The following is a 17403-nucleotide window of genomic DNA, read 5'->3' as shown; positions in this document are numbered from 1 at the left end:
GGTTGCTGAAGTCCCTGTCTAGGAGTTCTGAGTATCTTCCAGGATGAGCTTCCTACGGGCTCTCTAGGCACCTGTTGCAGGTTTAACCACTCTCATGGAGAAAATATTTTTTCTTAGATCCATCTAGAATTTTTGTTGCTTTAACTTTGGCCATTGCCTCTTGTCATTTCACTCTGTACCTCTAAAAGTCTGGCACCTTCTGCTCTATAACACATCTTCAAGTAGCTGAAGACTACAATGAGACCTTCACCGACCCATCTCTTCTCCATGATGAACGTGGGACTCAGCTCCTCCTCATACGTCATGTGGTCCAGTTCTCTAATCATCTTTGTGGCCCTCTGCTGAACCTACTCCAATATGCAAATTGATCCCTGATGAGGAAAAGGGAAAAAATAATAGGATGGGAGAAAAGTTAGGAGACAAAAGAGAATGAGGAGGGAAACCTTCAAAAAGCAAAGCCCAGAGCAATTAGAATACTGTACACAAAAGAAAATGGAAGGTAGGCAAAAAAATAGCATGAGGGAAGTGGCCACGTAGTTCCAGCTGTGCCCTGTATTAGCTGTTACTAGAGCATCTGAAGAATTTGGCCCAAAAAGCTTTTATCTGAGTGCGCTGTTATTCCACTGATTCATTTTAAAGGTTAATGTTGACATGGATTTCTTTCAAAAATGGCTTACTAAAATTCTAATTAATTTTGCAATACTGTGTATAAATTATGGAGAGTATGAAATGGGAAGTTATTCACATAAGATAAGTTACCCAGAAAAGTGAGTGATACTGGTTTTTGCATTACACTTATTCTCTCACAGACACAGATGTCTGAGACAGACAACCGTGAGACACAGGTGCAGGGGTGGCAGATAGTGACGCCCAGGCTCTGATTCCTTGATTTTCTTTATTACAGCAGGCATGGCCATGTGCTTGCTGTGCAGTCACATTCCCATTTTGAAGCATCCTCATCTTCTGAAAGCCACTCTCTAGCTTAGTGGTGTAAGAGCCACTTGGCAGTTTTTGCTCAAAATGGTTGTCAGAGCTGTAGCTGTCACTAATAGAAATTTCTTCTACTGCTTTGGGACTGCTGCGAACCATTCCTCTGATCATGATCTTGACAAATCAACTGGATGTTGTTTAATGACCTCATCACCACAGCTGGCAGACATTAACTTGACACATCAGGATAGGCAGCTACTTTGGAGGCCAGGTAATGTCAGTCCCTGGCAATGCACTACATTTGTGCAGAGCAGAGCAGCATTTTGAGTAATGTCACTCAAAGAGCAATCGGACAACACCTATCACTTTTTAAAATGTGTGCACATATGACTTTTTACAAAAAACATTTGTGTAATTACCTACAAATCTAATCCACTATATGGTTTTAGGGGTTGTCTGATAGTTTTTTTCTCATTTAGTGTATTACTTGGTCAAGTAGATATTTTACATTTGCAGCTATATCTGCAGATTATGAAGCATATATCTTTCTCTGCTGTGGATGTTTTTTTTTCCACTTCTAAAATCTTTTTATGACTAATCTGCTTGCTTAATCATCTAAATAAGTGTCGAGTTATCTAAAACTGTGATCTATATGAAATAATAATGTTAACAATAAAAAGCATTAGAAAATTTACAGAGAGCACTAAAATCTTCATAGCTCTATAAACTCTTATTAAGTCTAAATGCCAGATTGAAGAGGGTATCAGAAGTCAGAGGTGCAAGAGAACATGCAGAGTCAGATATGGTCAGCTGTGTCCTATCTGAGCCCGTTTAAGAGCCTGAAAGAGATAGAATCCAGTTGAGCTCTTTCGGTGATGATATCTAAGGTGCTGGGAGACCCTTAGCAGCCACAACTACTTCTGCATGGTTCTGATACCCTCCGCTCTCCTTGTAGCTCCCTGTTTGGTGGCTTTCCTAGGCGGTGGAAGACATGGAAAAGATAAATGAACCTTTTGATTTCTCAGGCCCAGAACAATGGGTTTTTCTACCTACTTTCACCAGCTTTATTTAGCACAAATCAAAAGGTTTGAAAAACTGTCTGTACAGTAATTTGGGTAGTAGATTAGAATTAGATTAGAATCTGCTGCGTATCACATATTTTAGTTAAGAACGTTAAAGACTGGGTTCCTTCAGTTTATCTCTGAGCTTGCACATTTCACCAGCACCCTCACAGCCGCACCTGAAGAAATGCTGATTTATATGATATATACACACAAACATCAAATTGGCCACACTTATCATTAGGCAATTTGCATGCCTAATGTAATGTATAATTTCTGTGCATTGGGGGACTACACAGTGCACCTCTGTGTTTCTTTTTGGAGGCAAACTTGATTTACTTCTGAGTACCAGCTCACTTAAATTTAACCCTTTCTGAGCAAGAGGGCTGCCTTAATGAGAGCAGTAGATGCATATGTGTGGAACCTAGTTGCAGGTTGCACTAATATCCTTACGTTAGTAATGTGAACTGTCTGATTTATTCATGGAAGCTATTTAATAAAATTTTATGTCACAGTACAGACCACAGGAAAAAAAAATGTCCATATGCTTGCCATTTTACCTCATATGAATGAAAATTAATTTAATTAATCAGACATCTCTTAACATGCATGCCATCTACAAGATTAGCCTAATCCCCCCACAGCTCAGGCTTAAATTGCTTTTGACATTTGAGTTGTATTTATAGTGCCACCCTTGCCTCTAAGGCTGTGCTCCAACACAACAGTAAACCTCATTTTAAGTACTACTGGACCCAAATTACAGTGGCTGTCTAAGACAAAGCTCTGCCCTGATACATACAGTAGAAAGTTTTGATGGATTAAATTCATATCAATGAATTTTAAGCTGGCTTTGCTGTAGTATAAATTCAGTGGGTCTCTCTCAGCTAGCACCATCCCAGGTCTGCCTCAATGCCCTCTTGCCTCTGCCCTACTCATTCTATTCAAAGGTAATGATCCTTGGATGTTACTTGCAATCTACATGTGTTGGCCATCTCTAATGGACACTCACCAGTTAGGCTTCTTTGTCACAGATCTTATCCTAGATTCCTGCCTTTCATCAGATCTTTCCTTAACCCTTGCCTTTGCCTCAGTGTTCACACAACCAATCTGCCAGCACACTCACTGACCCACAGCCAAGCTAATTAAGGTCAAGCCATAGATCTAGCTGATGTGCCTCAAAAACCACCCCTTACACTGCACCGTGCTGCAGATGTGGGCAACACATATCAAGATACAGTTCATCATTTCCCACAGATGCTTCAGTGGGGACATCAAAGGGAGCTGGGAAAGTTAAGGGCAAAAGACATGTCTCAGAAGTTCTGCAAGGTGGTTAGGGGCAACAGTGGAAAGGAAAGAATGGCCCCATCTATTCCCAAATGCTCCAAGGCTTGCTTTTTTTTTTTTTTCCTGGGTTATCTCAGCAATTTTTAAGCATTCATTCTGGTCCCAAGTACTTTACTAACCAACTAACTGGTACCTGAGGAATGCTGCTTCCTAACTCTTGCATGCTCCTAAGTCTGTGCCGGCGGCTTCTGCCTTGGTTTGTCCCAGGCTTGTGCCATATGGTACCTCCTCTCCATTACTACCCAGAGTGTCCCTCCGATCCCTGCACCACCGTACTTTGGTCAATAGTTAGGTTGAACTGCATGTCATACTCCTTCAAGACTTCCAGGCCTGTGATCCCACTATGTCCCAGCGGCAGTCCCCTCCTCTGGAAAGAGCCACTTGCCAGATAATTAAGCGTTAGGCTTGTCTCTGAAGTAGAAGAGGTTTCACCACTGGAGCAATCTGCCTTTACTGCCCTCCATCTTGTTGCAAGTTGGTTTATTTTCTGTCTCAAAGCCAGTAGATCACGCCACACATCGCTTCAGAAACGTGTATGCTTCCACTCATCTTTGGAGATCTCCTTTTCCCCAAGTCTAACACCAACATAGGCTTGCCATCTCTCACTGACTCCAGTCCACAGTGCTTCATGGCTTAGGAGCAACCCACCCAAAGAATATGCACATGGAAGCTGCCAACAGTTGAGCTCATCCAGGCAGGGCAGAAGCTGCTGGTGTACACCTTCAAATAACCTTTGGAAAGGTTAATGACCTGTCTAGCTAAGGAAGGAACAAGGATTATTTTCATTGAGTAACTAAACCAGTTCTGCTGACTGTGGCAGAAAGCAGAACAGCAAGCACAAGGTGCGTATGATAGCCAGTAAGCCTGGTAGTTCTGTGACAGCAAATGTGTGGATGGAGGAAAGAGGTGGTTGTGATGATAAGAACAGACTCTGTCCTGGGCTAAATAAAGTATCCTAGGACATCCAAAGAGTGGAGCCAGGTGATAAATGCAGCTGCTGTTGAGATCACAAGTGTTAGCATAGACTCAGAGTAGGTTGGTAGTGACCATAACAAGCATCAGTCATTCCTACTCCCTCAGAATCTCCTGCTACCTCAGACAGCCTTCCCAACCCTTCATATCCTATCCTAAACACCTCCACACCAGATAACTTACCCAAGGCTCAGCAGCTGCTAAGGAACAACTCCTAATAGAGCGGGCCTCGCCTGCAGGAGACACTGTATGAGATCCATGCTACAACCTGTTGCGAGTCAACTTATTTTCTGTCTCAAAGGCAGTAGTTATGCCATGCACCCTTCAGAAATGTATATGCTTTTTCACTGCACAAGGACTCAGTCAGGGCCCATCTTCCACACTTCAAGTAAGTCTGGAAATAGTTGCTGTGTCCAGTTTTGTCCAAGATTTTATTTTCTTTTTGCCTTTGTTTTTCAATTACCTCCTACTTTTCATTTGTTTCCAGATGAAAGCATTATTTGGGGGCTTTCACAACAGGGCTGGATGGCATCAGAGATGTTAAGGGTTGACATTTTGAACATTTCAAAGCCTGGGGCGAAGAGCTGCATTGCTGCAGCGGACAGGATGGCGCAGCTGGGATTTCAAAGCCAGTAGGGCCTGGCTCCAAGAATGGGATACAAAGGGCTTCAGGGGGAAACAGCAACTGGGAACAGGAAAGTCAGAGAAAAGTTGATTTACTGCTCATGTCCAGCATAGGCTTGATTTCAAGTTACAGCAAACAGCTGTCAGCCACTCAGCAGAAAACCATTAGTCAGGTTGTCCCTGACAATGTGACCCTCCCATTTTTCACAGGAAACAAGAAAGCTGCAGCTGGTAGAGGGACTGGCTGTAGTTCCACTTGTTACACTCCTACCTCTCCACCATCTGCTGTTTTGGCTCTCCAAGTTTCTGTGAAGGACACGGCATGCAGACAGGAGCCTGGCTCAGAAAGGCAGTTCCGTAGCTCCCCATCATCCCTTCAGACATACCGCACAGCCATTTTGCAGCCCTACCGTGAGGCCGTAATTCAAGAGGTTCCAGCAACAGCGATGTTGCTGCTAAATGCAAGAGGATGTAAGCAGGCTCACCCAGTATGAGGGTGATTCAGCAGCTCCATTGCTCTAAATGGGCTCAGCAGCAGGTTTGTACTTGGCACGGCTGCACAGCGTCCGGCTGGCAGGAGATATGAAAGATGTGAGTGCTAGATGCCTCGCCAGGCCAGCCAGCCTGAGCTGACAGCAGTGAGGTAACTGTAATGATCCACGATGGCTCCTCTCAGCATTTCTACTGATGAAAAATTGTGCCAGGTCAGGAGACTAAATAAAAAGACCACTCTACCATGTTGCCATTACAGGTAGCAGGGCTTTCCAACATGTCCTCCGTGTCCACAGAGGATGCGTGCTGAGAACTTTATGAGTGGCAGGTGTCACCTCCTAACTCACACAGGTAGCTGTCACCTTACTGAGCCCAGGCTGATGGGTAACGCACCAGCGAAAGTTAGGTGATGTCTCCAGGTTTCATATAACCGAGGCAACCTTCCTGTTAATGCTCAGTGGTAGCCCAGTGATCACTATCTTCTGTCCCAGATAAGAGCTACTTCTTACAAACCCTGTGCAACAGGGGGAGGGGGTTGATAACTTTAATTCATACCAAATGTTTTCATCAGTGCTACTAGCTCTGACTTCATTAACTCAACATCCACATACATTGCCTGATGCTCTGTTCCTTACCAGAGGAAAATGAAAGCTGCACTTGGCACATGGATATCTGCTGTATGGCTGTGACCAGGAATGGGACTGCCTGCCTACCGCTACTGCAGCTGTTCAAGGGCAGCTTGAACGCTGCGCTGCTCTTGCACAGCGGCAATGCTCATGACAGTCCAGTGCCTCCCCGTGAGGAAATTTTCCGTAGCAACTGGCTGATCTTCGAAAAGGGAAAGCTACCCTTTGAGAACAGCCCACTCCAGAAGCTGCCTCCAGAAACACCATGTTGCTTCTAAATTAACAATTCACCTGTCGTTGCTTCTAAACTAACGATTCATCTGGTGCAGGACAGGCAAGATACAGGCTGGACACCCATCCAGGATGGTGACACTAGGTGTAATCCCCAGAGTACAAGGCAGCAAACAAACAAACCAAAAATATTACCACTGTGTTGCTAATTTGAAATGACCATACACCTGCTCCTGAACTATCTCAAATCTGTTCTTTCAGGTAATTAAATCTCAGCGATCACAGAACGGTGTACCAAATCAAGTATAAATTAAACACATCCTTTAATAGTGTGGGCAGCCTCTTCAGACCAGTAATAATACCTGCAAATGGTCACAAATCTTTGAAAGCAGAGGGCTCCTGGACCCAGTTCTTGTCAGCTCCTCTTAACATTGCCTACGTGAATGAGCTGTGAAGAACCCCTAAGTCCAGCTGGTTTTCTTGGATCTGTGAGTAAGATGATACCCATGAGAACGAAGACGAGTCTTTATTTGAGCTATCATTTCTACAGAAAGGCAATCAGAATATTCTGTAGAGTGCACATAGGCTATTTTCAGTCTCCATCAGGATACTCACCAGTGCCATGCCACCAACACAACCTAGCTCATTGCAACAGATTCTCAAATTGGTTTCCAGTGTTGGGCACATTTTGATTCGCTAACAGTTTTTCTGCTCACAGCCATGAAACAAATGAAAATAAAATGGGAAAGATACCTATGTATAAAAAAAGGTAATGGCAGGTGAGTAAAATATTTAAAATCAGCAAAGACACAGAAGAAGCACCTTTTATTAACTTTCAGAATTAGAGTACCTCAAAACAAGCACACTTTCTATTATATGCTATATTATTATGGGACGTTCATGGGCATTAGAAATAACAAGATTAAATAAAAAAGGGTGAATTTAGGAATTATGGCCAGAAAATATCAGTGTAATAAAAGGTAAGCAGCTGTGCATTAGGCAGACCACTGTCTACAGGAAAGATGCCAGTTTTCCCTAATTTAACATGCTGAGTATGTGTAGTGTTAGTCTGAATGAAAGGTCAAACGCAGGTTGAGTCAATATAGGGATCTCTGCAGTATTCCCCGAAGTGTCTTAAAATAATTTCCAAAATTTTAGCCATAAAATTTGTCAAGATTGTAAATTAATGGGATACATTTCAAATAATCTCACAATGGAACTACAATTAAAATTAAGATTTCTTTGTTGTTGTTGTTGTTTTCATTTTTCTTCAGTGTTGCAGAACTTATTTTCCCAGGCTCCAAACTGGAAATAAGAACAGGAACTGCTGTATATCCACACATAAGAGTGCATTAACTTGTTGCTTCATACTTGAAAGCAACATGTATTTCCTATATTACTTTTTTTTGAACAAACAAAAGCAAACAGTCTTTATCACACAGAGCACATTTCTTTGAATAAAATTTGTAAATATTCTTCTTACATAGGTCAATATGGCTTTCTCTAAAATCGTAAGTCACAATAAGAAAAGAAACAATGCAAAATGAATGCCAAAATATACTGCTTTTATTTTCTGAGGCTTTGGTGGTTTTTTTTCTCCAACAACATTGTGTGAAGAATGACTGTGTGACTTGGATCTCATTTTTTATAATCCGCTCTTCACTATTTGTTTAAAAATTGCTACATTATTATAAAGCAGGTTAACAATTTAGGCTTTAACTACTTTATGATAATCCCTTGAGGAAGAAATAAAATACAGGGAAAACAATGCAAGCAGTGAGCATGTAAATACTGGAATTTCTAGAGAAAAGACATTTTACTGTGTCAACAAATTGGGAACAAGTTTCCAAAACTCTGGATCATTCAAAAAAGCCAGATGTCTCAATGTTTTAGTTTTACACGTATCTTTGCTCTCTCTTTCCCTGTTTTTCTATGAGGAATTTAAATCCTTGTAACCTAGTTTTGAACAAAGTGATCTTTTCCATGCTTTTTCTTTATTAAGTGAACCCAGGTGGTCCTTGGGATCTCTCTGAAATTACTGCTCTGGCTAAGCCACTTACACTTTCATGACTAACTAGCATTGGTCTATTAGTGCTCTGTTTTTGGATTCAAGCGTACTGTGGAAAGTGCTCAGCAATGATGAGATTAAGGAATGTACAAAAACAAGAGTGTGAAGTTTGCTGCCTGTTTTCATTGTCCGTGACAAGGTTTCATTTACTGCCCAGAGCCACTGTTCCTTACAGTTTGTGCCACTTCATGCTCCCAGATCCAAAGCCAAACAATGATCAGCAGCTCCTTACATGGGTGCGTAGCTGGACTGGTCTGGAGTCTACACGGCTATGTATAGGCCAGTAATCTATGGCGCCCAAGGGAATATTCCTGGACAGTCCTCTGAGTCTACTGACAAATTGCTGAATTGATCCTTGGCCCAGGGCACTTGGCACTTACCACTCTCAAAAAATTTCCAGAGCTGATCTGGAAGTTAACTTGGGCCAGGGACTATTCAACCACTAGTTTGGTGGAGTCCCCATGTTCTTGATGCTGAGAGCAGTGACACAGACTGACAGCGTCCCAGGACTCAGCTGGCCCCAGTACTGAAGCACTGCCTTGCAGCCATGCTTAGTTCAGCAGCGGAGACGTAGTCTGGGAGTCAAATCTGACTAAAGTGGAAAATCAGTGGCTGAGCATGAACGCTAGCTGGCTAATGCATGTGACTCACAGCCCTTTGTACAAGGACTTCCACTTCAGTGCCAGGCTTGAAGTTTCTTTCTTGCCCTGTTTTAAACCACCCCCAAATTTCTTGATCTATACGCAACAACATTTAAAACATGTAATGAACAGCAGATCTACAGATGTAGGGAAGCTGGAACCAGCTTTTTTCCCCTTTTGGTGAATATGTAATGAGAGAGAGAGAGTTCCTTCCCTGCTTATGCTTTCTAAGGTAGATTTTGTACATATTCCTCTTACCCATGGGAATGAGGATGTGTAAAACAGTGACTTATTTCAGATGATACCAACAACTTGTCTTTGTTTTTTCTTCTTATCAAGTACAGTGTACTTATTTTGCTCCAACCTTACTTCATATTAGTTCTTTCAGGGCAGAACTGATGAGTTTGTGCTATGCCTCCTCATTCCACTATTACACAGCAGCCTATTTAGGGTAATTCAGCAATTTTTTTTTATTTTTCAAAATTATTCACATTATAGGTAAGATTGTATTTTAGTAGACTGCTAGACTCTATTAAGCATTTACAAAATTAATTTTTGTTTTATTTTCAGTAATGCTGTGATAGAAGAAGTTGGATTCTAAACCCAGCAGAATACTTGATAATGAAAAGAAATAGGGAGGAAACGAGGGAGGCCAAGAGAGGTGTGGGATCTGTGCACCATTTCTCCTCTCCAAGAAGAAAGATACAACATCAAGGTACTTACCATATAGAGGAAAATGGAAACGAGGCACATGTCCCTTGAGCCTGTGTGATAGCACTTCCAAACAGAAATAGCTCATTTTACATAAACTTTTGGAATCCGAACTTCCAACCAAAGAAAATCCGTAAACCTAAGACAATGTACATTAGACCAGATCTTTCCTTTTTGTATAAACTTTTCATAAAGAAAAAGGATGTTTTGTAGTTTGGTTGTGTGGGGGTTTTGGGTTGGTTTTTTTCCCTTTCCTTTTAAACACCTTTACACAAGTTAGGGGAAGGGAGGAAATATTTACTGACTTTTTATTAATAGAACTGGAAGGAATCCCTTACTGTCTCACCCTACAGTATTTTTAGAGGCTGGTACCTACATGACATGATTTTAATCACTGATGATATCATGCAAAGAAGACAAGCAACTATTGCCCAATGCTTTTCAGAGCGGGGATACCTGGGACTGATTTAGAAATGTGACAGGTTATGGTCTGACTGCTTCTATGGACCGAGTCTTCTAGGGGATCAAGGCAGTGGCCCGTGTGCTGGAGTCACAGCCTTGAGACAGGACTGTAGCACATACTAGAGTGAAGTGATTGTGGCAGTTGGACATCCCCACGAGTGGCAGGCATTTACATCAGTGCCAAAGATCTGTAAATCATACTGATGTGAATCAGGATTGTCTCTTTAACCCAGAGGCTGTGGGCTGCATTGAGCCATTTTTAGCTATTCGGATGCCCTGCAGAAGTCCTCGCCAGCTCCCCAGCCTGCTTCAGCTCAGTTGGGCCTCACTGGTGGACTTCAAGAAAGGGTATGGAGGTACCTTTGAGCATCTTGCACCTTGTACCCAGCATCACTGGGTTCCACAAATATGTTCTGCTGTCTTCAACGCTTTATATGGAAAACTTACATGCTTTTCTTTGGAAATTCTGCCTGTGGAATCACAGTCGCCCAGGCAATCTGGCAGCACGCACACCACACCTGACTCTGGTCCCTGCAGAGCTTCTCACCTGCATCCGCTGGGCGCCGTAGCCACACATTCATATTTCCTGCGTTGCTGACCTACAAGATTCTATTTCACATTTCAACAGGCCAGTGAATCATTCTTAAAAAATAAAAAAGTTAACCTTACTTGTTCTCTGTTTTCTCCCAACCCAGCCTCCAACGGACCTCAGAAGTTGCTGTAGCTGAGTTTAGAAGCTCACGGTGTTTATTTAGGCTGCTGGTGGCACAAGGCCGCCTTCTCTGTTTTGCCTCTGGGGCTAACGCGCTTTTGTTCAGCCGTAACCGTTACCAGCTGCCGGTTCACCTCACGGCGCTTGCCGCGGGGCACAAGGGCTCCCGCTCCCGGGCCGCAGCCGCCCCGCCGGCCCCGAGGCGGCCCGGCAGAGGCACGGCCCCGCACAGCCCCGCCGCGGCCCCCCTGCGCCCGGCGCCCCGCGGTTCCACGCCGGCGGAGCTGCGCCCCCCTCCCCGCCGGCAACCGCCGGGGCCAGCGGCAGGGGCCGGGGGCAGGGCCGGTGGTGGCGGGGCCCGGTGGTGGCGGGGCCGGTGGCGGGGCCGCCCCCCCGCGCCCCGCGCTCCCCTCGCAGCCCCGCATGCAAATCGCGCCCGGCACCAGGAAGTACAGCCGGGCGGCCGCGAACCAACCGCCGCCGGCCGAGCCGGGTCCCTCCGCCGGTGCCCCCCTCTCCCGGCCGGCGGGGCCGCAGCGCCGCGCCCCGCCGCACGCCGAGCCCAGCCCAGCCCGGCCCGGCCCGGCCCCGCCGCCCCCGGGACAGCCCTCTCGGCGCCCCGGCGGTAACCGCGGAGTTCGCTCGCTGCCGCTCAACTTTCGCACCCGGGAAAGTAAGTGCCTTCGCCCATCACCCCGCCGGGCGGCAGCGCCGGGAGCGGCAGGCGGGGGCGGCGGGGGCGGTGGCCCCGGCTCTCCCGGCTGCTCCCGCGGGGGCGCGGCGGCGGGGGGTGCCCCGCCGGGCCGGCTCCCAGCCCCCGGCACGGCGGGTACACGGCGCTTTCAGGGGCGCCTCGCCCGCGCTTCTGCCTCCCGGAGGAGGTGCTGCCGCCGCCTGACCTTCCCGGTAGGACTGGATGGGGTCTTAAAGGAAATACGGCGTTTGGGGAAAAAAAAAAAAAAAAAAAAGGTCATTCTCGAAAGCACGGCTTACCTGGATGCCGCTTTGCCCGGCTTCTGCTGTGGCCGTGAGGGCTGGGGCGCTTCTGGCTGCTTCGTGCCCGAAAGCGTGTGAAACTGGCTGACCCAAGCCTGCCGTCGGTGCTCCAAGCCAAGCCGATAGCCTTGGCTTAGGAGGGGCAGTGCGGCCTCCGGGTATTCCTTCTTAGGCAGCTTTTTTTCCAGGAGAGTAATTCCTGGAGCATCTTCCAAGTTAGAGCTGCTTTCTCTTAGCTGTCTGTTCAAATGTGCTTTAGCTTAAGAGGAGAAAACGGTACTGTGGTGTTCAGTGCACAGTGTTTCTTGCTGACTACTGTTGTAACGGTACAGTGTGCCTATGGAACGGACTTGAGGGGTTTTCTCCTTCCAGTTTTAATGTAGGAGCTGAAAGTCAAGCTAGATCTTCCTAGGTGATGCCGTACCTTCAGTAAAGCAGTTAAGACTTTTCTTTGAAATTGCATCTTTTATGTGTTTGCAGTGAGTGGCTTTGCAAGAACTCATCTTGCTGCCTCACTCCTCTCTGTTGGCAGTGAAGACCAAAGAGATTAACACTTCACACTTGTTTGGTCAGATCACCTTGCTGTGGGTATACACAGGGAGCACAAAGGTTGGGTTATCCTTCTGTTGTTTCGTCTGAAACCCCAAATCAATACCCCACCTCTTGGCTTTCATTCCCACCTTTGAAAAAAAATGGTCTGATCAATCTTAACGTATTTTAGCACATTGTAATACAAATCAGAAATTACATTTTTTAGCTTGATCCCATAAAGTACCTGGAAGACTTTTGTAATTTAGAAATCTTAATGTTAGTTGCAAGTATCTGCAGATGTGAGTGCCACGTAGATCAGTCTGCACTCATCATACTATCACTAAAGAGTTAGTTAAAAAAAAAAAAAAAGGATGAAGGTTTTTGTTGGGAAATTGCAAAGCGACGTTGGGAAAATGTAGCTCGGTTTTACCAAAGGGAATGTCAAATTGTGTTTCTGTGAAACTGAACACAGAGTAGGTGTTACTTATCTTTTATGTGTTGGGACTTTGTATCTTTATAATAAGTACCATCAAGAGCAGTGAAAGTATCGAGAAAAAATTGAATAGTTTTCTCTGAAAAAGCAGTAACAGGCTAGAAATAAGTTAGGTACTGTTAATCTTGGGCAAGGATTAGAATTTATGAACTCTGAGATCACAGATGTCTCCTCCTATGGATCTCTTCTGAGATTTATAGCTTTATTTCAGCTTTGTGAAATACAGACTAGTTAGAGAGGAATTCTTGATTTAATAATGTAGTTAAACAAGTTCGGTTTAATTGTGTGCTGTTGAGATATTTATTTTTTTTTAACTGTAAAGTTGTAGAACTGATCTTCTTTCTTTGTATAGTAGCTGGCTGGCTTGGAGTTGTTCTGCTTTTCTCCTGTAGTTTTTTTGAGTAAAAAGTGTTTTTTTTCCTGTATAAATATTCAGAGGACAAGGTACGGCTTAGGCCTTTCCTTGTAAGTTTCTTGACTGGTGGAGTTACTCAATGACTTTCTCTGACAGTGGAGTTAATCATGAAATTTCACAGACAAAGTTAAACTCCATTGCCGTTAAAATGTTTAATATTCTGGGTTTTAATGTTACCTTTTCAAGACAGTTTCCGTAAATGTGCAATTCTTTCTTGCATGTATTTATGAATATGTAAACATTTATGAATACAGAACTGTCATAATACTTTCTCCCCACCTCCATTTTATCTATGTAATTTATAGTGAGCTTTCTTCCTATGGTCTTGTTGACTCTTGTAAGATAAATGGCATCATAGAGCAGCAAGTGTTGCAGGAAGCAATTCTTGAAATGGGCAGTGAAAAAGGTCGAAGGTCCTCCTGGCTCAGCTTAGTACCAGATCTTCAGGGGGGTGGCTCACAAGACCAGAGATGCTACACCTGACCCTTCTTGTGCTGCACATCAGAGAGCAAGTGTTTGACCTCTCTGTAGCTATTCAGGGAAGTTTAAGAGCTGCAGTTATTTAATCTCAGATGCGATTCCATTTCTGTCAAAAAAAGGAGATATTTTCCTATCTGTACTTTTGCGTGTTATTTGGAATCTTAACGGGCATCTTTGTGGTTTTTGGATGGAAGCATGTTGACCGTGAACCGATTTCTATTTTTCTCAAAGGGCTAGGTGATCTGGCAGGGGGTGTGGGTGGCTGCGTGGGTGGTCTTTCCTCCTTCCCAATATTCTGAGTGACTGAGGGACTTTAATTCATGTGTCCAGGGAATTGTAGAGCCATTTTTACTCTTGGGGTTCAGGGAGCCCTTTGCAAAACTGAATGAACACAGAAAACAAGCAGATAAGGAAGAAAGAAAGAAAAAGACAGGCAGGCAGGCATGAGGTGGGCATTAGTTGTACTCTGGAATTCCTAGCACCCTTCTCTAGTAGCATGGCTCTACACAGAGGTGTATTTCTGCAGCACCAGTGATCCCTAAAGGATGTGAGCTACCACATGCTAATGCAACGGATTGACTGGGGATCTTGAGGGTTTTTTGAGCTTTTTGTGCAGTAGGTGATATAATTCCTTCTGAAGCTATGGAGTTGAGTGTGTAAAGAATTACACCAAACCATGCGGATCTGTTACGTAGTATTTATTGTTATTTTACCCCTATGGGATTTGTATCTCCAAGGATAACAGCTTCCTTCTGTAGAAGAACCAGTTGCCCAGCTAAGAATTAGGATTTTTCTCCAGCTGATCATATTCCTACTTCCTATTTCTCCCATTTATTGGTGTCCCCTCTTCCATGAGAGGGTAGGAGTGCTAGAGATGGTATAGACAGAAAGGCTTCCAGACTTGCTGGGCCATGCCACAGGAAACTATGTAGATAAAAAATGTCAAATGATATTTGTATTGAAAGCAGTCTTCAGTGAAGCATACAAGGAGGAGGAGACTGCCATACTGTAAACACTAATGGCACCTTCTCAAAGAAGTCAGCTTCTGCTAATAAAAGGTAAATACAATCTAAATTTCCTTACTGTGACTGTTCCTAGTTTTAACTTAATTGTCCTTCAGGGAAGGATGGAATGGTCTGTGCTTTCATATTTATTTTTGCCTGATTCAAATACATTTCCTGTTGACATTGTCATTAAATGCTGTAATTTCCGAGGGTGAATCATTCATGGTTGCATTTGACATCTTTCCTGAAAATGTGGGTTCACAGAATGAAATGCAGAGGCAGATTTCATCTTGTGTTGGAAGTATTTCCTCCTACTATTAATGAGGTAGTCATATTTGTTGTGTGCCCTAAAGAACTAATAGAGGTAAATAGATCAGTTAGTTTTGTTGTCAGAATGTCAGAGAGATGGCATTTTAACAGTAACACTTTGCTGGGGAGAGAAGGAGGAAGACACCAGGGAAAGGTGAAGGGGGGAAAGGGTGGATCTCATTTCTGGGGGGGGAAGAGGGCAGGCTAGCACCATTCAGGCCAGCATTCACTATCCCTTAGGTCAGCATTGTCTATCTTTTTCAAACTGCTGGCATCTTAAGTATCTACAATTGGTTCCTGTGTTTGCGCAGCATACTATCTTACTTCTTCAGTTCAAAGGACGCAAATGATAAACAGCCTGAACAATGTGTCCTTCTTCCTCTATGGTCTCAGCTGCGTGTAGCATGAGGCTACTTCTTCCTGTCTGAATTGTGGTTGATATGTTGTAGAACTTGCTACTTCCATTTGCAAAAGCGTTCTTTTTACTTGTGACCAAGCTATTTCTTGAAAGTGCCTGTGATAGCAAATTGTGCGTGTGATCTTAAACTGGAAAATGTGATAGCTCACCACCTCACCACAGGAGTCAAAGTATGGGATGCAGCTACTCCTCTGGAATGGTGTTTTCTGCAGTTTTCTCTATTTTAGAAGGCTACTGGAAGCCTGAACGTGATACGAGTTTGGAGGGAATGGACTCCCTCTGGCATGTGTTCTTAACTACTCCTTTGTTGGTTTAACAGAAAGACGTTTCAGGAAGTTCGTCAGCAAAAACCTACTCTGTTAAGTGGGCTTTCTGATGTGGCACCTATAATATATTGCTTTGCCTTTCATGGTTCCTTCCCTAGTTTGTACAGATAGGCGTATACAAACCTGTTTGATCAATTGTTTAATGAAATCTTATTCAAGCTTTTTTTGTGGGCGTAAACTAAAACAATACGGTATTACAGGGCTTAGTGCAGAAATATATTTGGCAGCTAAGAAGGTTTGTTCTTTCCATGTATGAGTGTACTAGAGACTTAGAACAAAATTAATATTGAAAGGTAAAAAGTATGTTTGAGTGAATTTCTACATAATGATAACGTATTTATAAATCAGTAGGTCTGACCTGTGACTAAGTTTTACTCTGTTCAGACAAAGAAAGTATTTCCCAGTGGTATCAACTGAGTAGGAAAAGATCTGGGTAGCAGTGCATCTATTGCATTTAATGAAATTGCCTGCTCGAGTATCCCTTGCTAGCATCAAGAGGCTTATATTCATTAGATCCTGTGGACGGCAAATGGTTTTCTCCAGGGCAACCCTAGCCTTACCATGTGTCTTGATGGGATTTCTAAAACCCTTCAGTACGTGCTGAATGCCCTAGGGTAGTTGTGATTCAGGTGTGAGTGGATGAGAGCTGGAGAACAGGATTAAGTGATCACCAGAGCTGGTGTCGGTACCACTGGGGAAGTGAAAGTTTTTCGTAAACACACAGGAAGGGGATGGGCAGGAGAAAGAGGAAATCCTACGTTGGATGTTCTGGGTTCAGCTTGTTCAAAACACATTGCAAGAATCATTTGAATGTGCTGTCATGGCGTAGCAGAGCATGCAAATGGGATTAAAAGTACATTTTTGTAACTACAGACCTACTGTTGCAAAAGATCTGCTAAACTATGCAAAGGCTAGAGAGAAGCATTGCAGCCCACGAAGGGTGTAGGAGAGTTTGCCTTTTAAGCAACTCTTCTGCTGGTGTGGCACTTTGTCTTCCCTTTTCTGTCTTGCAAAGCCTTTGCTGCATCACTGATTTCCAGCTGTACTAGCACTGGCTGCAAGAGGGATTGCGGCAGCTGTCCTGGCACCTATGGAGAAGCACAGGGTTATACTGAGGTGGATGTGAAGCCCTTTTCTCTTGGGATGTAGATGGCCTGACTGATGGTTTCTGCTAGGCAGGCGGTGCATAGCAGCACTCCTGCTAGGCAGCAGACCAGCAGAGCTTGCCTCTTCTGAAAATCTCCCACTACATTTCCTTGGTAGCAGTTCCCATCCCTCTGCCATGACACTTACCGATGCGTCTGAAAAAATCTTTGAGCCATGCTGCTTCAAATGTCTTCATTAGTAATGATGTGCTGTTTGTTAGGGGCTTTTTCTCCCCAGGTTCCTGGAAATAGCCATGTTTCAGTCTTTATCCTGCTGTAACATTACTCCCTTCCTACCGCCATTTCTTTTTTTCTTCTCCCATCGTTCTTCCATTTCCCCAACACCATTCTATTGTTTCTTTCTCTCCAGCTTTGTCTTCAGGACTGTCAGTGGTATAAGCTGTTTATTTAA

The 17403-nt window shown here is 44.0% G+C and overlaps 1 protein-coding gene and 2 long non-coding RNA genes across 6 annotated transcripts in view; 1 reads left to right on the top strand and 2 right to left on the bottom strand.

Annotated features, from left to right (window-relative positions):
* Positions 1-255: 255 nt before the first annotated feature.
* LOC130146410 (uncharacterized) lies at positions 256-14797 on the bottom strand. The gene is made up of 2 exons (XR_008820900.1): positions 11868-14797; positions 256-371 (listed from the first exon to the last, which is right to left on the bottom strand). It is a non-coding gene; the product is annotated as an uncharacterized LOC130146410 (long non-coding RNA).
* On the bottom strand, positions 7373-10886 carry LOC130146408 (uncharacterized). The gene is made up of 2 exons (XR_008820898.1): positions 9713-10886; positions 7373-7585 (listed from the first exon to the last, which is right to left on the bottom strand). It is a non-coding gene; the product is annotated as an uncharacterized LOC130146408 (long non-coding RNA).
* Positions 11279-17403, top strand: part of LYN (LYN proto-oncogene, Src family tyrosine kinase) — a 53444-nt gene continuing 47319 nt past the window's right edge. For 2 of the 4 annotated variants that reach the window (XM_056332519.1, XM_056332518.1), the window contains exon 1: positions 11555-11780. Coding sequence is in view for 2 of the 4 variants with exons in the window: in XM_056332517.1 (XP_056188492.1) it covers positions 11298-11547 (250 nt within the window). In the remaining 2 variants the exon portion in view is untranslated. The other 2 variants (XM_056332517.1, XM_056332516.1) reach the window with 2 other exon arrangements.

The sequence above is a fragment of the Falco biarmicus genome, chromosome 3 (genome assembly GCF_023638135.1).
Source record: "Falco biarmicus isolate bFalBia1 chromosome 3, bFalBia1.pri, whole genome shotgun sequence".
Taxonomy (NCBI): Eukaryota; Metazoa; Chordata; class Aves; order Falconiformes; family Falconidae; genus Falco; species Falco biarmicus.
The sequence above is the reverse complement of the archived record's forward strand: the minus strand, read 5'-3'. Positions and strand labels throughout refer to the sequence as shown.